At 40.5% G+C, this 22834-nt stretch overlaps 1 protein-coding gene across 3 annotated transcripts in view; it reads right to left on the bottom strand.

The window, feature by feature from the left end:
• Positions 1 to 22834, bottom strand: part of tle2b (TLE family member 2, transcriptional corepressor b) — a 56031-nt gene that overhangs the window by 7664 nt on the left and 25533 nt on the right. Inside the window, exons 3-16 of one of the 3 annotated variants that reach the window (XM_015033169.1) lie at positions 20886 to 20960; positions 18880 to 19057; positions 17373 to 17389; positions 14793 to 14933; positions 13084 to 13137; positions 10407 to 10574; positions 9911 to 10070; positions 9169 to 9338; positions 8672 to 8748; positions 5623 to 5872; positions 4774 to 5021; positions 4142 to 4289; positions 2753 to 2903; positions 2527 to 2603 (exon numbers count right to left, since the gene is read on the bottom strand). In XM_015033169.1, the coding sequence (XP_014888655.1) occupies positions 2527 to 2603; positions 2753 to 2903; positions 4142 to 4289; positions 4774 to 5021; positions 5623 to 5872; positions 8672 to 8748; positions 9169 to 9338; positions 9911 to 10070; positions 10407 to 10574; positions 13084 to 13137; positions 14793 to 14933; positions 17373 to 17389; positions 18880 to 19057; positions 20886 to 20960 (1914 nt within the window). Of the gene's footprint in view, positions 1 to 2526; positions 2604 to 2752; positions 2904 to 4141; positions 4290 to 4773; positions 5022 to 5622; positions 5873 to 8671; positions 8749 to 9168; positions 9339 to 9910; positions 10071 to 10406; positions 10575 to 13083; positions 13138 to 14792; positions 14934 to 17372; positions 17390 to 18879; positions 19061 to 20885; positions 20961 to 22834 lie in introns of all 3 variants that reach the window. The other 2 variants (XM_015033170.1, XM_015033168.1) reach the window with 2 other exon arrangements.

The raw sequence follows: 22834 nt of genomic DNA on the forward strand, positions 1-22834 counted from the left end.
TATTATCTCGAGATCCCGACTTATTATCTCGAGATCCCGACTTATTATCTCGAGATCCCGACTTATTATCTCGAGACCCCGACTTATTATCGCGAGATCCCGAGAAAATAAGTCGGGATCTCGAGATCCCGAGAAAATAAGTCGGGATCTCGAGATCTCGAGATAATAAGTCGGGATCTCGAGATAATAAGTCGGGATCTCGAGATCTCGACTTAGTTTCTCGGGATCTCGCGATAATAAGTCGGGATTTCTTTCCTTTTTTTTTTTTCTCCATGTCCCCTTAGGGGCTCCGTAGAAAACAAACATTCAACCTAGATTGGTAAAATTTATAAAAGTTGCTAAAAAGAGAATACTAAAACATTTTTTTTTTAGAAAACAAGGAATGTGTTACATAGTTGTTTCCCATTAAATCAAATACATTTTAGTAAACAGACAAAAATGACCGCGTTAAGTCGTCTGAGCTGAATGCCAAGTGTAAATGAGTATTTTCTGGTCCCTGCTAGCTGAGGAGTAAACACACTCTCAGAAAAAAATAAATAAAGAGCGGATCACACAAACCTGATGTTCAAAGGAAAGTTTAGCTCATTCAACTTTATAAAATCCACCACCTGCTAATGCAGGCTGACATTTCTGACCAGTTTTCTCTCATAAGTTTGCTCCTTGTTTAGCTCCATTCATCTTCCCATCAAATATGACCAACTGCATCATCACCATATGCTGTATCCAGGGGCTGTGCACAAAGCTTTACACCAGACAGCGACCTGCATGTAGGCCAACGAGTTTAACATTTGTAATAACGACCCAATTATTATCCAGAGTATTTGAGGAGGCTACGACAGAATGAGAATCTGTGTAAACATTTACGTAGCCGCATCGTGTTTTAACTTTGCAATCATTTATTTGTCAGTGTTTGGAAAGCAGAGTTGCTGAAACTAAATGCCTTGCTGTATAACTTGCAGTACGTCCTGCATAGGAACAGAAGTCCCACCCCCTGCTGGCGGACATGATAAGTGCAGCTTTCTGGTTCCTCAACTTCGCTTGTCAAGCTATAGAAGGCAGCTTCCATCTTTTATGCATGTTGACAATCAATTCCTGAATCAACATGTTCAGTCGATGACATAAATTAGGCAGTATGATGTTGTTGTTTTTTTTAATTGTGTGTGAAATGTTTTCAGTTAATATTTATCACCCAGTATGTCACCGGTTTGACAAAATCTCTTGAAACGATGGATAAAACAAACTAAAAGGTTTGTGTTGTTTGCTGGTCGCTTGTTTTACTGTCCGACATTCATTAAAAACGCAGGAAAATGTTCTTGCAAGTAAATAATTTAATTTATCCTACAAAACAAAACAGTAATTCAGTGCTTATATAACATATCCTGTTAGCTTTTCCTGAAATGATTCACCATTATAAATGCTAAAAAAACAACACAAACAAAAAGAGAGCCTAATCAAAGACAAGTACCTCACTTAATAGGCACATATTGTTGCAGCTTATTACACAACACAATCTCTAAATTGTGGAGAAAAGCAGAACACAGAGCTTTGCAGCACAACCATGATATTTGGAGGACTGATAAAATGTACTCTTTGTGAATAATATTGTGTTGCCAAGACTGAGCAAGAAATAAAAAAAAAGGATGAAAGAAGAAATTTTAGGCAGGATATGTTAAAAAAAAAAAGTTGCAACAAGGGCAGAGCAGAGAAAAAATTAAGACATGATTCAAATAAATCTGAGGAAGATAATAAAAAAAAGAAATCCAAGGGGGCGGGGGGGGGAAGAGTAAAAACATGCAATCAGGAGATGAGTGTGGGTTTAAAGAGACGCAAGGAGACAGAAACAGAAAAAGACAGCATTAAGCAGGAAGGAGGAGGGGGAAGAGAGAGCAGCTCTGTGTAACATGCTGAAAGGAGGGAGCTGCTTGGCAGGAGCAACGTTTGGCATTTGGATAACAAAGCAAGATAGCCTGCCTTCTCCTCTCGGTCCATAGAGAGAGACAGGAGCCGCCAACCCTGCTGCCCACAGAAGATTACACAAATATGACAGCCACACTGCTAAACACACGCACGCACACACACACACACAGAGAATACTCGGCTTAAATGGATCTTCATCTCCCTTCTCTCATTTCATTCACACACAGATGTACTGGCTCAGCTAAAAATACTGCATCTCTGCATATGCGTGATTCACCATCAGCCTGGAATGGAACACCTGGACTAGGTGAAATTATGACATAGGGGTGCTGCTTGTGTGTGTGTGTGTGTGTGCGCGCGCGCGCTCAGGTTTGCCATCCTGCACCCTCTGATAAACCTGTAAAAGTCGCCTTAGGTCAGCAGTTTTCTTTTCGATTTAAAATGCTTCTCCATCTTTCTTTTGTTTGGAGGCTGAACATATAAATGTGTTATCAACAGTCTAAACATAAATCAAAAGTCCAAACATGAACATTTGGATTTGGATGTGCTGCATATTGTTTTGCATCTAACTTGTGTAGAGGATAAACAGCCACGGAGCTCAACTCTCACCTGGAAAATGCTCGCTCCATATGGTGTCCTCCATGCGTTCAACAGATTGTCTTTTCCTGTGCTGACAAACCACTTTCCTGAAATAACAGGAACACACAGCGCAGCACGTTACCAGGAGTCCAGGGACAACTGGTCTCCAAGTTGCTCTTGGAAGATACATAAATGTAGGATAAAATAAATAAATAAAATAAAATGCTTGTGCTGGTGCTTGTGCTTGTGCGCGTACCGCAGTATGCGAACTTGAGGGAGAGGACGCAGCTCTCGTGGAGGTGCAGCTGGTACTTGTCGGGTTTGGACACATGCAGCACTTCCACGTTGCTGCTCTCCATCCCCACAGCCAGCCACTCGCCTGTGGGACAGTAACCCAGGGAGAAGATCTGGGAAACAGGAGATGGAGGGGGAAGGGTTCGAGAAGGAGAAGATAAAAGCTCAAAAGTTATTTGAATAGGTAATTGATTCAGATAGAGGAAGAAAAAAAGAAAAAAAAATCACTATTTTTTTTTTTTTTTAGTTTAAAGAAATTCACCAAGATATTGACTGGTGGCCATAATGGATGGATTTCCATCAGGATTGGCCCTCACCGGTAATCAGCCAGTAGTAAAATAAAACAAATATCTATTTTTCAATTAGTGAACAGACCATGTTAAGACTGTGTGCTTCCAGAACATGCAGCTTAGATGAAGGAACCAAAAGGGTTTGGGCTACAATTTGCATCATGTAGCAGATCAATGTGTGGAACGTGAATTGAGCTTCGTGTTACAGTCCTGATTTATTTAGCTATAAATGCAACCACAGTTTTGACGGATCCTCGTCATGTTATCCGCATTAGATTCTGCTAATTGTTATATTTCTAAGATCCTACAGACTGTGGAAGATCATTTGGTGCATCACAGACTCCTGCCGTTTCTGAAGCTCTCTGTGCTTATCATAATATCACTACGACACACTCATTTCAAAATCCCGTAAAGTTTGCAGTGGTTAGGGTTTGTGATTTTCCCCTCAGGTGGGTCGACTTCAACCCCCTGTGAAAACCTTTCAGCTGATCGTGAGGCATAAAGAACATGAGTTGATTACAAAGCAAAAGATGATTGTAAAGCAGCAAAAGTTAAATTATGCTAGTGTTGTCATCATTCCCGTATTTCAAAATGAAATCCAAAGAACCACACATATGTAAGAATCTACTTCCAACAGCATTAATTGTGAGTATCTGATTGAAAAGATAGTTTAGGAACAACCCAGCAGTCCTCAGGGTGAGCAGGATAAATCTACACACATTTCAGATGCATTGTCTTCCAGGCTGTACAATACACTGTAGCACCTACCCAGCTCCTGAAAATACTCTCTCTCCTGGGCTACAGACTGCAACACAAATCCCACTCAGTTCCATCATTAAAAGTTGGAAAAGGGTTTGTTTTAAATAAGCATTTTTTTTTATCTTTTCTCACTCAAAACATTAATTTAACCTTACCATTCCCTAAGCAACACTTATTAAATAAACATCTTCAAGGTGTTCATCTGAAAACTATGGCACTCAAATAACTTAGATTTTTTTTCTTTCTAGTGCATTAATATACGTTTATGTTTTAGTTGCTTTGTTTTTTTGTTTTTTTCTTACCTGTGAGGTGAAGTCGTGCTGCTGCAGCTGCCGGCCCTCTCTCAGGTCCCAGCAGCGGACCGTGTTGTCCAGCCCTCCCGTCCAGAGCTTGGTGCCATCATTGGAGATGTCGATGCAGCTCGCTCCGTCTGTGTGGCCCTGGAACTGTCTGCCAAGGACACAAACGCACGCACGCACCCACACACACAAGAGCTTCAGAGAAGAGAAACACACACACACAGCTGCAAATACACAAATCCTGCAGACTCTGCTTTCTGTGTGCGTCTTTGCTTCTTTTCTGCTAGAGGTGTCAGAATGAATATATTTTATTCCCTCTTTCCCTGCAGCACTTACTGCCCTGAGCCCACCCACACATGATCCTTTTTTTTTTTCCTGCCAGTCCTCGTGAGCCTTACCTCAGCACCTTCCCTCCCCCTTCTTCCTGTGTTTCTTTCTCTCCTGTCATGCCAAAGCAGGCAGTTTTAATCTCTTTATACCCCCTGTAGCAAGTTTATCCTTCATCTCTCTCCTTCTCCTATTACATTCCTTACATGTTATCTTCTTTTCCTTCATGCTTTTCTTACACTTCTCCCTCTTCCGTGAATTTCAACAGCAGATCAAATCGAAATTCTTTTGAACGTTTTCAAACCTACCTGACCAGCGTCTGGTTGTGCAGGTCCCAGACGACGATGTTGCCGTCGCTGCAGCAGGAGAAGCAGACCTTGTTGTCGGGGGAGATGGCCAGGGCGTAGCAGGCCGGGGCGGACGACGTCAGCTCCGCCTTGATGCGGGGAGTCGGCGTGGCCAGATCCCAGATGGACAGCGTGCTGGCCTCGCCTCCGACGATCAGGGTCCGACCGTCGGGGAGGATTTTACAGGAGCGGATGTAGTTATCTCTGTTCTGATTTGAAAAGATAAGGAAAGAGGTTACCACCAAGAGCACAGGAAAGGAAATAGCCAAGTAATTCTTGTAGATGTCTTTGTATAGATGTTTTACAAAATAACACATTTGCAGCTGGTTAATAAAAAATATTTTCTGTCAAGGATTTTTTTTTCTATCCAGCAAAATTTGAAAATTAATCCCAGATTTTTAATTTTAAGAAATTATCACTTGTTTTTTTTTATTTTTTTATTATTATTATTTTTTTGCTGGTATGCGATTCCTTATGTCAAATTACCATTTGAAGTGGAAATTAATATCGCTCTGTTTAGTAATGTTACCATCAGAAACATAGTTACTAGAAAAGAAACAAAAAATCTGATCACCGCAGCTTCTGTGCATCGTGACCTGATTTTAAACTTTCCGTGAAAGTAGGGTTTTGCTTGACCTAGTTCTGCTAAATTTAATCATTTTTGGTCTCTTATCCAATAAGTGTTTGAAATGTGAATTTTTTAAATTTTTTTCTTTTTTTTTCAGAGGGGGCGGGGGGAGTGGTCGGGATAATTTAGGAATACTTTTCTGAAAGAGGTTTTCCCTTCACCCCTCATCCATCATGTCTCACCAGACAGTCCAGCTGGGCCATGGGGCTCTTGCTTCCCGGCTGGCTGATGTCCCACACCTTGACGCAGCCCTTGCCTCCGGTGTAGACGTGGCGTGTGGAGGTGCTGATTGTGACGGCGCACACCACCTCCCCGTGGCTCAGCGTGTGGATCTGACGGGCATGGCGCGGGATGCCCGGGCCCAGCAGGGCGTCGGGGGGGAACGGCACCGGCTGCATCTGGCCGTCGGCGCTCACGTGGAACGAGTAGGCGCTGGGAAGAGGAGAGAGGAAAGAACTGATTGAAAGATGCATTTATGATTGAAACAAGAGTGATGTTATATATTTTTTTTTTTAGAATTTAAGATGCAAAGGAGAATAAAAAAGTAAAATGTACTAAGGAACTAGATGGAAATCAATCAATGAGCGCACAAAAGCACAGCAACAATTAAATACACAAAATTCAATGAGAACCACAGAAAGCTCACACATTGGTGTGAAAGTTGCAAAACTGTGTTTGTTCAAATTTGGGCAAATTACTGAGCTCAGAGCAGCTGTGGGCGCAAATGCATGATGGCAGATTGTATTACAGGCAGAGGCGGCGTGGCACTGCTAATGGCCGATCAATAGAGCAGCGGCTGGAAGCCAGGCCTGTTTTATGATTTCAAATTAGCAGCACAAGGATGAATTGCTGCTCTGTAAGACAAGAACAATATCACAATAGCTGGATCTGCCAAACAACATAAAAAGTGTAAATGTGTGTGAGCACTGCAGATCTTTCTGTCAGTGGCTGGACTTTAGGTAACACGGTTACAGTCAGTTGAAAACAATCATGAGCAACTCTTTCCCTTAACAGATTTCTTGAATTTTGACTTTTTTTTTCCATTTTTGTGCAATTCGCCAAACAACAGGACACATTTGAATCTAACAAAGGAAAACTTTGTTTCACTACATCAGGGAGATCTCACAATGTGTTTTTCATAAAACATTTAAAAACTGCTGAACATTTTCCAAAGCAGAACTAAAGATGTGACAGTCACCTGAAAACCCATCAGAGCTGGTTTTAATAATACAACATCCAGCATGTTCTCAACCTCTGCTGAAGACGGTGATGAACAAAGAAAAATGGATATCCAAACTCCTTTTTTACATCAAAGCCCATGACATGAGAAGCTCGGATAACAACATATTTTCACAAGCCCGTTCTTCCTGACCGTTCCTGGGTCCAGCAACACGTCTGCTAACAAAGTCAATCCAAACACATGCTACACATCAACCAATACAGGCATGCTTCCCATCTACGCAACAGGAAAAAGCTCTTCTAACTTATGAAAACGATATTTTCTACATCAACAACAACCCATCTTCAACACTACGCAGCTAAATGAGAAAAACATACTATATGCTATAGACGCATATCCGATAAAACACGCAGCAGCAACAGCCCAACATGGTCCCATCTACACATTGTGGAAAAAAAGACTATTTTACCAAGCACTGTCAGGTGAAATCACTCAATCAGGTTTGTTCATATATTGTTGCACAATACAGAGCTTGTAGGTCAGCCAATGATGAAGCAGTTCTGGGTGAAAAGCTCTGCCAGGCAGAGACAACACATAGGTTTTATACCAAGGTAAGTGTCAGGTTTTTTGCTTTCCTTAAACCACCTCAGCTTCAGCCCAAACTTGAAAAAGCTTGCTTCCCTCAAAGAAACGCAGGAACCACTCATCTCAGCGACATCTTTTATTTATCTTTTCTTTTTGTCTTTAGATTATTCCAGTTGACAGTGTAAGACCACCAGGACTTCACATAAGTAGTCAGAGTAGTCACAGAGCAGGTTGAAAACTTACAAATGAAAAAAAAACAAAAAAACAATTACACATCACAATGAACTAATTAACTAGTTTTCCAGGTAATGTTAACAACCTACTTTTAAGTTAACAGTGAATGAACAAATAAACTGCATTCCAAACATGTAAAACTCATTGCATCACCAAGGCTAATTTGGTCTTCTGAGTGCAGATTAAATGATATAAACTGTGCATAATGCCCAGTTCCTACCAGTGGTGTCTTTGTGGAAGCTTGAAGCTCTTTGTCTGAAGAGATCATTGTGAGCACAGGTGTGCCGAGTTATCTTATAGACTTCAGATGGGCCTGAGTGAAAGGGATAGATGCGCTTGATTCTCTGTGACGTAAGTGCCAGTTGGGTGGAGATAGTAAATGCACTCACAAGTGTACCACTTGCTGTTTTAACTTGACAGTAAGGAATCCAAAACATGGGGAGAGTCAGTCTGGTTCCCTTGCAGCTGCAGCAAAACAACTTCCAACCTGGTGTGTGTAGCCCAAACAGGTTCACTCGGTGAGAGTTCACAGGCATTTAATATAACATGATGAGCAGATGTTAACTTGTAGTAATTTTCCACCACACTACACAAACTACATGTCAGATTATCAAAACCGAAGCTCTGCTGTTTCGATCACCACCAGAATCACCAAGCCAAGTGCAAAACTCACTGAACCAGCAGCCAAAGAAGACGGAAAAACACGGCTCGTTTCACGAAGCTAAAAACACGAATTCAGTCCTGCTTTTGCCGTTTCGTGGTCATAATCCATGTTAGAGTAAATATTTCCGCTCAGCTCCCGTGATCAATTGTCCTTGCATCACACTGATGGTATTCCTCACTATTTTCTAAGCCACAAAAACATAACCTGACACTTTCTTTTATGCATGTTAGAATGTAATCCTCTTTCATCCAGATGACTGACAGTGTGCAGGAAAATGTGGAGGAAAGTGGCGACATTTTACATTCGCACTGCATGCAGCTGGATAAAAACCCTGGTCACTCCATGAATTTGTCACCTCGTTAAATACATAAACATCTGAAACGAATAAAGAGAAGAGAAAGCCCTCAAGTTTTAAAGAGTTAAATAAAAGTTGGTCTCAGGAATGGAAATCTAAAATACGCTGAATCGTGGGTTTGTGATTTAATCTAGGAGGAGTTTGTTTATGCTGCATGCAAACTGGGGGGAAATATCACATCTAGGCTTGTAAGTCGTGTAAGTATGTACTTACGGTTTTCCACCAGAGGAACCAGGGAGAGAGGAGGACAGGCCGGGAGCTCTTAGGTGAGACCGAGAGTCATACGCCACCTGGTTGGAAGAAATACAAGAATAAACTACAACTTGACATGGATTTAAATAACCGATTTACACATTGGCTTCACAACAATGACAGAGCAAATGGAATTGGTCCAATTCATTTCATTTGAACTCCTATGTGCTCGGGTGAATGATGCAACACACAGACGTGACACAGATTACATGTAGGAATGTGAGACAGAGACAGCCGACCTGAAACTTTGCCTTCCCTACAGATGTTTCTCTCTATGAAACTTGATTAAACATTGTAAACATGACAACTCTGAGTGTATAACGAATGCACTGCGCTGATACGGACAATGCAGAGCCAATTCATCAAATATTTCAACAGTACCGGGACAGTCGGGAGGGCTGGATCTGAATCATAAATCAAACCTTGACAGAGAAGAATAATTTGGCCCTTTTGCTCACCATGGGGCTGCGGGAGTAGGCGCTGGCTGCGGCGCTGATCTGTGGAGAGAGAGTCAGAGCTCCTCCGAATCCCCCCGGGCTGGCCAGCTCCCCGTTCAGCCCTGCGTGGGACACCACGCCAAAATGAGCCGGGTATGAACCGGGGGGCACAGACATGGGACTGCGGAGAGCTGGGGAGGCAGGGAAAAGAGGAGGGAGCGGTTGAAGGAAGGGGGAACCATGTGCAGCACACAAACACACGAGTCACAGAGGGGCTGACGTGAACGGATTGCTTCATCTTCGTACTGGCCTGGCAAAAGAGCTCAGCTTCCATGTACTAGACCGACATTTCCAAAACTTTAAAAGATTAAAACCACATTTTTTTTTTTAGTTGATTCAGTTGGAATGGCATAAAGTGAATACTAAAAACTGGGGATAGCAATGTCTCAATCATATTTGGAACAATAATGAAAATCAATAGAAGCTGAGGGGAAAGAGAGGGATGGGGGACAGAGACAGACCGGGTCCAAATCTAACCCAGGTTGCAACAGCTGAATCGAAAACTCCATTAAGTTTTAATTTTAGTAAGTTTATTAACTCTTTCAGTTAATAAAGATAACAGTTACGTGCCAAGTTTCCTCTCTAACTGATACGATGAATAAAATATTAGGTTTGTCCTTTTCCCTCAGTTTGGTGTGCAGCTGTAACATGAAGGCAGAATTTATTTACTTATTTATTTTTATTTAACTTGAGCAATTCTCACCAAGTGGATCTGCGCTTGTTGCAGCTTTGCTGACCAGACGAAGGCAGGAGGTGCTGGGGCCTGGAGCTCCGGGCGCTCCTGTTGATCCCGGGGTGAGAGCCTCGCGATGGGACGGGGACGGAGTGCCAGACTTGGACAGCGGAGACTGGGACTTATCCATCTGGGGAGATACCAAACAACCAGAATAAGCAAAAAATTTCCCTGCCTAGCAGTGAAGCTGTCTTATCAACACTTTAAAAATATACTCCTTAGTTTGTTTTTTTTTTTTTTAGATTTTGTCAAAAAGCTACTGGAACAGTTTTATAACAGTAGTTAGTAAAACTGTCTTTTATTAACACAAATTTCAATCAGATATTTTATATATTAAATAATAATAATGAAGAATCAATGCAGACTAAGTGAATATGTTTTCTTTTATTGTTAAAGTATTAAAAAAAAAACACTGGATATAACGTTTTAGCATCCAACAACAGGAACTTTTTGCGTCATATTTTACCTGTGCAGGGTCCTTGGCCTTCCCTGGGGTGGGGCTGCGGGGGTTTGGCGTGGAAGGCGCCTCTCCTGCACTCGAGGAACCAGGCAGCTCTTTCCTCAGAGTCGGTGCCCGGTCCAGCCCGTTCCCATGGGGGGAGTGAGGCGGGCTGCCGGTGGGGGAGTTGGGCTCCTAAATGAACAAAGGAAGGTTGCAAAAACATTTAAAGCGTTTAAAGTTCATGTGTTGTTATTTTTTTTTAAATCAATGCTGATTTCTTGGAATTTTAACCTACAATGCACCTACAAAGTTGACAAAACTAGCTGATTTACTTCGCAAAGCAAATTATTTCCTGTTAAAGATTAACAAAAATGTTTTTTTGTTTTTTTTTCCCCACTATTGCTCTTGCTGCTGACAGTAAAACTGGGTGTGGATCCACATAGCAAATTTACTCTCCCCAATTTGACCTCAGCAGTTTAACTGCACAACATAAGCAACGCAAAGTGGTTCAACATGTTTAGTAAAAACAATTTGCTTGGTTCCAGTCATTTTACCAGTCCGTGCAAGACCAGTCAAATTTAAAAGTTGTGCAACCAGGACATTATAAAGTGCACAATTTAAAATGTGCACTTTTTAAAATGTGCACTTTATAATGCACATTATAAATTGCGTTATAATTTACTAAAAGTCCAATTAAATGTGCAAAAGCTGAAAATAAAACAAAGTCTTACGCTATAGATATATCAGCAATAAATTATTGCATTAGCTGCTGTTTCTTTTCTTTGGTAATTTTTTCTACCTCGCTGCAGCCAGCAGCAGCTCTGTTGTCACGCCGTCTATACTGACTCTTCTTCCTACTTGGACCTTTAAATAGAGCGAGAGCTCAGGGGACATTACATGAGAGAATAGACTGTCACTGGCGTGGCTGCAGTAGGATGTGGACCTGGAGATAATGTTGTATGTTGCAGATGCTTTCATCACCGGAGCCACCGTTGAGCCAGCGCTGCCTCCTCCGGAACAGAGCGGGCACATCTCTCACAGTGGGTCACAGTGATCAGCAGTCATTTTGTGCCACACGCACTGGCATGCATGCACACTTCAAACTACACTTTTAACCCACGCACAGGCACATTTATGTAAATGCATGTGGAATCCCTACATTGCAAAGAAGTCCTTGCAAAAACAACTATTTCTTTTTTGGTTCCGTAACCCACATTTGTCACTTTTTTTTTTCCCCCCCTTCCTGTCGGCTTTTGTAGCAGTTTCTAAATCACACAAGAGACCAGTTCTGCTTTTGTTAGCAAAATCAAAATACACAAGGCTTAGAGGAGAAATATTTTGGTACACAGCGTGAGGTATTAAAAGAACTAAAATCTTCCAGGGGCATAAATGGCTTTGCATATATTAAACTAACCAGACTGTAGTTATCTAATGAGAGGAGGAGGAGGCGGAGGAGAAGGGGAGAGCGCTGAAGAAACGGAGAAAAAGAAGACAGCAGAGAGACGGAAGAACAGAAGCCTCGAGAGTGCAGACGGAGGACAAAAATACACTCCGAGGAGAAAGATTTGAGGCGATGGGGAAAGTATTTGTGAATGTATGTGTTCTGTCGGCGTGTGGGCATGTGTGCGTGAACATGTTTCACAAGCAGGGAGCACAAACAGTAGCAGCTGATAATGAGCTTACACAAGGCTTCTCCCTATGTACAAGGAAACTGCAGCGGACAGCTGAGCGAGTAACGTACCTGCTGACTCCTTTCACGTTCACATGCACACGGAGAATAAGAAAGCAGGAAACCAGGCCAAACAAAAACTGCACATTTTAACTACTATGTGCAGGAAGGATGAAATTATCTGGTCTGTTTCTCTGCAACCAGCCTATATTCACTGTTTACCCCAAGCAATAAAAAATATTGTCGTCTACTTCCTTAATGAAAGTTTACCTGTTTTTTCTTTTTTGTTAAAACCTAACAAACAATTTCAAAATTTTTTATTTGATGATAAAAACCAATCAATAACAATGACAAAAATACTGCATATTCCTTGTCAAAGTCCAAGTGATCTCTCTGTGTAAAAGGAAAACAAATAAAAGTATCCACTTCTGATCTGAAAATAGTAAGCACACGGCCATTCAGACTACATTAACATCTAATTAATTTTGAGTTATTTGTATTTAAAACATTTTTTTTACAGGTTGGAAAGATGACACATCTTTAGTAATAGTTGCCTTGAGTCAGATTTGCTAAAAAAACAACAACAAACAAACATGTGAATGATTCATTTTTTGAGTTATGATTATTTTTTTGCTACTTTGTTTAAATGTTCAAACCATTTTGAGATCTTTTTAACCTTTTGCCTGATATGGTTAACTTGTTTCAGTCTCAATTAGTGCAAGGAACAATGAAGTAACAGGCTTCTAAATGCTCAGTTTCACTCACTGACTCACTGAATATCTGGCAAGCAGTGTTGCTTGGGGTAAAGTACAAGAAATCTATTAAAGTTTTTGCACATGAAACAACCATCTACTGCAGCCAAAAATTGGTTTATGAGAGCAGCGAGAGTAAAGGAAAAAGAAAAAAGAAAAAAAATCAATGAACTGGAATTTTTTTGCAAGTCTTGAAAGAGCCGATGGGAAGAGTGAGCTGATCATGCTGAGGCAGAGCCACTGTAAGCATGAGGTTGTCGATTTTAGTGCAGCAACTTGCCTCATTGGAGACGTCCACCACAAGATTGTCCTCGCTTTTGTCTCCATCGCTGTCCTGCAGAGAGAAAAACAACACGGGAACATTATTATTTCTTCGACACCCACGGTACAGTAAACCACACTTATAAATAAAGAGCTTTAATAAAGAAAGACATGCACAGTTGCTCAAGTGCATACACGGATCAATAAATCAATATTCATGGCTGCTTTTTGCTTCCTCTCACCGTCTGTCCTCCATGCAACATTAAACACAGAGATACTGTAGCTTATGGTCTCACCAAGCATCGCCCCTATGCAAACTCTGTTTTTTAATCTCTTACAATCTGCAGACACACACTCTTTCAGCTCTGCACCATCCATGGCACATTTTTAGCTTTTCGTCCGGCCATCTCTCTCTCTCTCTCTCTTTATCTCTCTCTCCATTTTTTTCCTGAAGTGAGAACGATGGCACTTAGTCACCATGGCCACAACGCTTTGATGCGATCGAGCTCTGATATTTCTATTGACATCAGTACCTAAATATGCAGAGCCCAAACAAAACAAGTCATTTAGTCTATTCCTGGAACAAAAACAAGCCGCCGGATGGACTGGACGTACGGCCAAGGTGAAGCGGTTTTAAAAAGACGGAGAAAAATCCGGAGGTCCAACGGGCGAACCAAGAGAAATAAGTGGTGAAATACGTCTCGGCAGATAGAACGAGAGGAAAGACGTTTGGAGAGCTGAAACTCTCCCTGCTTGTTTCACGCTAATGGGAAAGATTTAGGTTGCTGTTGTTGATGACGAACTGATTTTCCTGGAGGCAGCCTTCTCTAGACAAACTCCTTGTGTCAATCAATCTCACCGACTGCAAACACACAACCATCTAATTCATTACAGCTATCTGCCTTGGCTGTCTCTCCTCTGGCATTACATCCCCTCTGGCTGCTCGCTCTGCCCCAGCAGACCCATCCAAACCAAACATGGCTCTAAATGACGATGGGCTCTCGACCCCCTTGAGGCCTCTAGTGTCACAGGCAATCTGTCGCACACACCATCTCACACACACACATTAGGGAGTGTGTATCTACACAGTGCTTTCTTTGAACAAATAGCTGAAAATAATGACTTGGTGTAGACACGATAAACTGATTTTATTTCAATAACTTTCCGTATATTTAACTTACTTTGTATTATTGAGGGACATCAATCAAGCAGGTGTGTGTGTGCACCATATTCACTGGATCATGAATACGCTATTCCTATTTCTGATAACAAGAAAGTATTTTATATGTTATATTGTGCAGTATATTATTATTAATTGCATTAATCTTGTAGCACTGACTACACACTAATGCTCTGTCTGTACTGATGAAGATTCACTCACCTCAGGATGTCAAATACTTGAAGCTGCTCCACCTGTTAGCAGTATGACTTACTTTGTTTTGTTTTTTTCCAGCTCATAATTTGTTCTCCACTTGGTGGAACTCATTGACTGCTTATGTAGGTTTGAAATGTCATCATTTTATTAATGTGGACAATAATAAAATGAGACTGCAGTGAAGTCCGGATGCAGGAGAACATTGTAAATTTTACACCCGTCATCCAAATAAAACACCCACTATGCAACTTGTGGAGCATCATAAGTGACACTTCATGTGCTTAATTTAGATACATGACATAAGAATACAACTTAAGTACAAATCTATTACAGCAGTCGACAGAAACACATACATAGGCGTGTGGAGGGAGGGGCTCTTTATCATCACAGCGCCTCCTCTTGGCCTCAGCCCCTCCCTGCAAGGCAGAGTATCCTCCTGAGGGTCCTTGGCGCTCCTCGGCGGGCTGGCTGTCTGTTGACGACACCGACTTACTCTGAAGACAGACGGAGACACAAAGGAAGGTAGAAACATTATGGTCCATTATTGAAATAGAAACAGGTGATGGCAAAGAAAGAATATCAAAGGCCATAATCAATCATGTTTTAAAAACCGAGCGCGAGTACACACACACACCCACCTCAGTTATTCAGGTAATGGTGTGTAGAAACACTTGGGGAGACACACACATACACACACACACACACACACACACAGCAAGAAATGCAGACACAAGCACAGGTTAAGCCGTAGCCATAGCAGCACACAGGACAGCCTATAAAGCTAATTAGTGCTCTGCCCTCGACACACCAGTCCTCGTGTAAAATATGACTCTCATTATCGGGTAATAAAGCTGTTCAGCCATATTTACAATGCAGTCTGTGTTGCTGCTCGGTGCTGAAGAAATTCGATAGAAGCATTGTGTTGTGTTTGTTCACGTGGGAAAGGACAAGAGGTTCAGTGAAGGCCACTTGTCATTCTCTGCCCCTCATGTGGGGAGCAGTGAGGGTTTATAGAGGTTTCCACAGGACGGAGACCAAAGCAGAGCAGTGGAGGACAAAAGAGATTACACAGTAAATCTAAGCAAAGCTTCAAAAACTTACATTCATTTCATACTGTAGCATATTTTACTACTGTGCAGCTTTAAAAGCTAATTGATATGCATTTCTCTTGTGCTTTTTTTTTTTTTTTTTCCCCTCCCGGCCCATCGTTCACAATGCTTGAGCAAGTTCAACCTAAACTAATGAGAATCATATTTTCCCTGTGCTTTACAATCAATATTGTGTTTAGAAATTAAATTATGCAGGAGGTTTTGTTCTGTGTTGAGAGTGTAGAGAGAGAAAGTGAAAACAGCTGTTCTTTTAAATCATTTTTTATTTCATAATAAAAACCAGAGCAAGGATGTGCTGGCTTTAATTTTCCAACTTTTTGTTCTCCTTTTGTGCATTTTTAATGATTTATTGCTAACAAGAGGTTAGTGCATTCATGGTCAAGACCCATCTTGACCATGAATGTCTACTTTTGGGATAAATTTAAACTTTTATTTTCTCAGATTAGGATGACCAATTCTGAAGCTGATGAGCTGAAGTTAAAAAATGCAAAGGCATTTTCATTCTCCCATTTATTTAGTACAATTCGCCAGTATCACTGGCAGCTAAACAGCCCTCAGCATGATATTACCACCACCATGCTTGACAGCTAAACTGACATTCCTAAAACTTGACCTTTCACTTCTCGAAAAATATATTCAATCACTATGGACAAATGACTCAAACTGTGATACCTCTAAAATTAAAACCTCTCTGCAGAAGACATTTGACTTGTCCACCCAGGTATGTTGAAGGTCTCCATTTTAGAGGAGGTCTGTTTTGACCGTGGAGCTTCTGGTTTTTGATAGTTTTTGGGATATTTCTAAACACCCTAACCGGTTTTCCTTCATTTGAAGGAGGCACTTAGGATTAGGTGGTTAAAACCTGAAGGTCCCAAAACACACCAACATAGTGGAATTAATAAAACAGGCTCCCATTACGTTTATGAAATCCCCCCCAGCCTCAACCCTATTGAAAAGGTTGAGGTTGTGTGGAAAAAAACACTTGTGGAGAACTATGCTCAGCTTGAATGAAGCATAGTTTTCAACAAGTGTTATCTTGATTTTGAAATTCGCTGAAGTTGAAATATGGTCATTCCAGCTCATGATGAGTGTTTTAAACATTTTTCACTGGAAATTTGATGTTTTCATCGCATTGTGCTTGTTTGTTCTATTGATCCACAAACAGTTCAAACTAGGAAAGTTTTGAAAACCCCAAGTGTGGAAGTTGGAAAAATATTGGAGATGTCATTCATAGAAAATTTGTTTTATTTTTTTTGTTTTCTGGTACACTGCTGTCTTTTCACTGCTGCTTGACAGCTGTGTAACTCTACTCCTAATATAAACTAATGATACTGCAGACCGGGTTGCGTTAGGAAACATCTAATGAAATAGCCGTCACTCAGTTGTTCAATATCAAAGTGATCAGTTGTACAGACAGCTATGTTAATTGTCTAAATCTCAACTGGAGCATTTGTTGCCTCAAAAAGAAAAAAAAAATCAGTCCTCTATTCATCCATTTGGTAGTTTAGGTCCTTTCAGAGAAATGTGAAGTGCTGCAGTGTTAGTCTAATGTAGAAAACCTTGAGAAGCTCAAGGCTGACGGTGATGAGCTGCTATTGTGCTGCTGTTGGGTTGTGATACTCCTGAAACAAATCCAGTCGTTCTCTTCCTTTTTTTTTTTTTTTTTTTTTGCAAGGCCACTTTACAGTGTGTCTCAATTTCCTTCAGTTTATCACTGTCACACAAGCACTCACAGAGGGAAATGTGGGCGTACAAAATACTCGCATCAATATGCGCGCACACACACACACACACACACACGCACACGCAAGCAAAAGTACTCACCCTGCTGGGGGCTCCCTCTGGGTCATGGCGGAGGGAGGGAAGACGCAGAGAGCAATGCAGAGATAATAAGATTTATAGAGAAAAGAGAAAAGGTTTGACGTCAGCGCTGATAATAACAACAACAACAACAAGCCAGAGTCAGCCAAGGTTAGGATGAACTATGACTTCAACCCTACATTAAAGATACAAACGAACTATTATTTATATATATAAATTATCAAAATGACAACATGGTCAAACACTTATATCTTCTTATTTCCGATTCTTACTTTTACTTTATTTCTGCTTTTTTCCAACTAGGACTCCTTTAACTCATGTGTAAGCCTCTTGGCTCGGTGCCTGCGACCGCAGCACAAAGATAAGATATTCTACTGGGGTGAATCAGAGTTCAGTCAGAAAAGGCATTTCTTTCTCATCCACACAAGCTCCATGAATGCATCAGTCCAGTTTAAGACACAAATCTAAACAGGAAATATTACACTGTGTCCAAAAGGTGAGCAAAAATAAATAAATAAAGATGCTGCCAGTCAGAAATGATGTAGTGTGCTATTTTGCATTTTATCTTGTCTGGAAAAATAGGAATGATCTACATTTTATGCTGTGGCTGTCTAAATGTCTCCCCTCATTTTATGTATGAGGGAAATGTAATTTAACCAACACAAAAATTTCAATATAAATACAGAAATACACACCTTCATGGTATCGTGTGCAAACATTTGCAAAACACTGAGCTTCTTTAGCCCAAAAAGTATATGTTCATGCATTTATTTACTTATTTATTTCCTACAGCACACTTGTGACTTGTAAACAGCAGGGACATGTTTGCTGCTCTGTTGCATCATTTCTGTTTCAGACAACACTGGAAGCCTTTGGGAACAGATGAAAATCGATTGGTGTAGTTTTAAAAGCAATGTTTTGAGATCCCTGCGTGATTTCAACCGTTGCTTTTGTTTTGTTTTTGTTTTTTACTTTTCATGTTTTTATACAACAGTGAAGTTAATATTTTTAGGAGTTATTTGGACTTCTAATACCATTGAAAAACATACAATGATAAATAACAAAATGTACTTTATTTCTAAATTAGTTTCTATTGTAAAAAATACTGAATTTCAAGTTTAAAAAACAGTTTTTCATGGCTCGTATCACTTATTCTTCTCTTATAGCATTTTTTACAACAAGTAAATTGATCTGAATAAATCTAGGAAGTGAGATGGCCACAGAGGGAGGTTAGCTTAGTGTCTGGAAAACAAGTTCTTTGTTAATTTGACTTCTTGTGAATAATTTTCTTTCTTTAGCTACCAAAAAAAACAATCTTGCTTTTATATGACCTAATAAGTTTAAAAACTTTCAGTTTGTGTAACTGAATGGCATCTTCTCTTGTCTTACCAATTTTCATTAAATTGGTTTTAGATTTACAAGAAATAATGCGTTTGTATCAATCATTAAAATTTACAGTTTGTCTTGCTTGGCAAAGAATCCACAGATTTTTATTTATTTATTTTTTTACCTCTAAGGTGTTCTGGATCAAGATGGTTTCGCTCATCTTTGGAAGCGAGGTGGGCGGAGACCCCCAGAGCTCCTGTCAAAGCCAAAAGGCCAGAGCTCCCCGCACCAAGGGACAAGCCTGATGGGTGCGGTGTCAGAGGGATGCCGGGGGCGTGGTGAGACAGGTGCTGGAGCTGCTGCTGCTGTGGCCACAGGGAAAGAAGAGAAAGGGATGGGAAACGACAAAAAAAAGGAGGTTAGAAAAGTCGGATTTGAAAAGAGAAAAGGAGCTAAAAACACAATGGCTGCAGGTAGCGGGATGCAGCAAATGAAGCAGGAGAAACTAGAAGGTGAATGTGATTAAATTAAATTACAACAAGAGAGGAAATTAGAATGATGGTAGACAGGATGTGGATGACTGGACTACGACAACAAGAAGCAAAAACAGAAAAAGGAAATAGAAGGAGAAGCAAGTTGAACATCAGGGACACAAAGGGAAATAAAAAATAGTGAACATGAAAACCAAAATGTGATAAAAGAAAAGGAAAAAACAGAAAAGAAAGAGTTGGTAAGAGATGTAAAATATTGAGGCAATGGGATTTATTACAAAAGAAAAGCCAGGAGAGGGAATAGGGGAGGAAACGGCCAGGGGAAAACAGAAAGGATAAGAAAGAGAGGAAAATACTTGAGTTTCAGCGCAAACAAGGCGAAACAGAGTGAAATCATAAAGGCAGCGAAGAGCGAAGACGGACAAAGAGGAGAGTTAAATGAGTTCAGAATAAAAGAAGGAAAAGTGTAGCGCACAAAGAGCAAAAAAAAAGATGGGAGAGGAGAAAGGAGGACACGGTCAAAATAAGATGAAGAAAATGATCAAAGATTATGTGGAGGGCTGGATGGGAAAAATAGAGACAGAAAATGAACACAGATGGCAAAAAATAGAGAAGGAGAGAGTGGAGAGCACAGGAGCATCTACCGATAAAGAAGGGCTATTATCCTGAGGGGGGCATTAGAACGCGTTTTCATGTGTTGTTTTCTCAATCCAGCACATTAGACGTACACACACACCAGAGCACACACACCTCAGAGACAGCAGTGTTTGCAGAGCTGCGAGGAACAAAGGGGCTTTAAGTAGACAGTAATGCGATCAGAGCTCTGACAAGCTGCAGAAAAGCCCCATCTACTGCCGCACTCAGGACCATCACTGCATTTATGTGAAAACAAACATACACCCTGCAGAGCTGGCACCACTGCAACAGGATGGTGGACTTTGTCCAGAGATCTACAACAAATTCTGCTGTTCTAGAGTTTATTTCTTTGAAATAAATGTGAAGCAGAACTGAACCAAAAAACAAAACAAAAACAAAAACAAAAACATGTGAGTGAGATGTTATTAAGTCTGTGATAGTCCATTAGTAAGGTTACCGTTCTTTCTATAAGACTTAATGTCATTTTGGCTCACTGGTGTAACAAAAATTACACTTTTTTCTCGATTTAACTGAGGCGCAAATTGTCTATTAGCGTTCTTAATGACCAGCACGCTATCAAAGGTTTGCAGTATTCACGCAGTGCAATAAACGCTGTCCAGCTTTTTAGTTTACACATTTAGCATCACCTTCCTGACGAGTTTGCTTTGCAAGCAGCCAAATACTTTCAGGTTTTCTTTAATTGGCTTGCATGAAGACAGAAGAATACCCAAATAAAGAATAATTATGTTAATATTATATTAATAGCAGTCATTTCAAACTGTTTGAATATGTAAATAGCTGAACATCAAGATCTGCAGATGACATACAGTCGTATTAAGTCATAGTTTAGAGTAGGACTTTTCCATTGTGGAGGTCATCATTGGCGTGTTTTCCAATGACGCCTGTCGATGCATGTTCAACACCCACAAAGGATCATATTAGGATCCCTTTTCTGCCATCTAGTGGGCAGAGATTTCACAATTTATAAAAATGCATCACAATTCATGTCTGATGCATGAATTGTATTTAGGTGTGTTTACGCTGATGAATGTATGCGACTCACCCCAATAATGGCGTTTAGTTCAGCCATGGTGACCTGCTTCGCCCTCTCCACTGCTTGGACCACCTGCTGCTGGTGCTAAACACAAATATAAACAAACAGCATAACATGTGAACACACACACACAGTCATCATCACAGAGACATGCTGCAAAGCATGGGTGTAATTTATATTGTGCAGTTACTGTATGTTGGAATAGTACTCATAATATTTTAACAACAAACCTGTGATTTTTAATTTTTTATTTTTTTACTAGGATTGTATGTAATAGAACTTAATTGCTGATTTTTATATCTTTATGTTTGTCTATCGCAAAAAATACAGTGACATCCACTGGATTTTCTGATTGCAACAAAAATAAATTGTGAAAGTAAACAATTTTGCAAGGAACTAAACCAGTTGTAAGTATAAGAAGGCTGTCCAATTGCATTTCTTACTCAGATTGGTCAAATTAATGCGTTGAATAAACCACCACAGTTACTCAAAAAACAATGCAATTCACACAAAAGCAACATAAACATGTTTAACCTCTGCAGGCAGATCTCTACACACACCAAAATCCACACCAACTAAAATCTCACCTCTGTTTATTCATCATCCCGATGTAATGAACTACACAAATGCAAACATACGTGTGTGTGTGTGTGTGTGTGTGTGTGTGTGTGTGTGTGTGTGTGTGTGTGTGTGTGTGTGTGATGAAGCTTGCACATACACACCCAAAGACACACAGTGTTAATATTGATCAAACTGACAGAGCTTTGACCTTGCTGTCTCCAGGTAGCACATTCATCAGAGCTCACTCACATTCGGAGACAAACAGAGGAGCCTGCAGGGTTTCATGTTCGCGCTCACACAATCAAGGCACATAGATACACCGCAGAGTGATGAATGGGATCAAAACACACACAAAGGAGCGAATAATAAGACAAGTGAAAGGAGTCTTTAGGAAATGACTGTATTCAGTTTGCAGATTACAAGATGTAAATGTTCTGAAAACAACACATTAATCCAAATGTCAGCGTGTCTTTGCCACAAAAACTTTAATAGCTGCCTCTGGATTTCCCTTAGATGTAACATTTAATCAGTGGGCCACATATGAAGCGTCAGTGATGGCGGTTTTTCAACTCAAAGAGCCGCCTTTGATCATTAAACAGCACTGGATGAGACCTGCAGTGCCATAGTAGCAAACTACGATGGAAACAGAAACGTGATGCTTTCCAGAAGTATTCACACCCACTGAGTTTTTTTGGCATTGGTTTACAATCATAATGTAAATATGCGGTAGAAGAAAGTGGTGAAGAAGGCAACACAGACTTTTATTTGAAGTCTGTTCTGTATGTGTGTCACAAGCCATAAGGAAAAGATCAGATATGTGGAAGAAGGTTCTCTGGACTGATGACCAAATCAAAACTGAACTTCTGCCACCACCGAGTTTCACTGGTGGCAACATCATACTAAAGAGATGTTTTTCTTATGAAGTGGCAGCTAAACTGGAAAGGTAATAAAGATAAATACAGGGAGAAAAACTGAATCTCTAAGCCATTCTACTGAAGAATGGTTTAGAGATCAAAGTATTTCCTTGCATTACAATGACCTAATCAAAGTCGAGATCTAAATATAATAAACAATATGCGGCAAGATCAGACATTTCACGTTTACGGATCAAAGCTAAGATTCTGAGCTCATTTGGAGAGAAGAATGGGCAAAAATGTTTGTCTGCAGATGTCCAAACCTGGTGGAGTCATGCTCTAACAAACTTCCAGCTGTAACTGGGGTGGCTCTACAAAGCATCGACTCAGTGAAGCGTAGTACACAAATACAGGTTCTGATATTTATCTTTGAGGTATTTATAAAAGCATGCATCATTTCCCTTCCACTTTATATTTATTAATATAAAGTCTGGTCTCCCAACACCAAAATTCCCACTGAAATATATAGAAAAACGATTTCCT

Source organism: Poecilia latipinna, unplaced genomic scaffold (genome assembly GCF_001443285.1).
Source record: "Poecilia latipinna isolate Pla-1442-1.1 unplaced genomic scaffold, P_latipinna-1.0 Scaffold258, whole genome shotgun sequence".
NCBI lineage: Eukaryota > Metazoa > Chordata > Actinopteri > Cyprinodontiformes > Poeciliidae > Poecilia > Poecilia latipinna.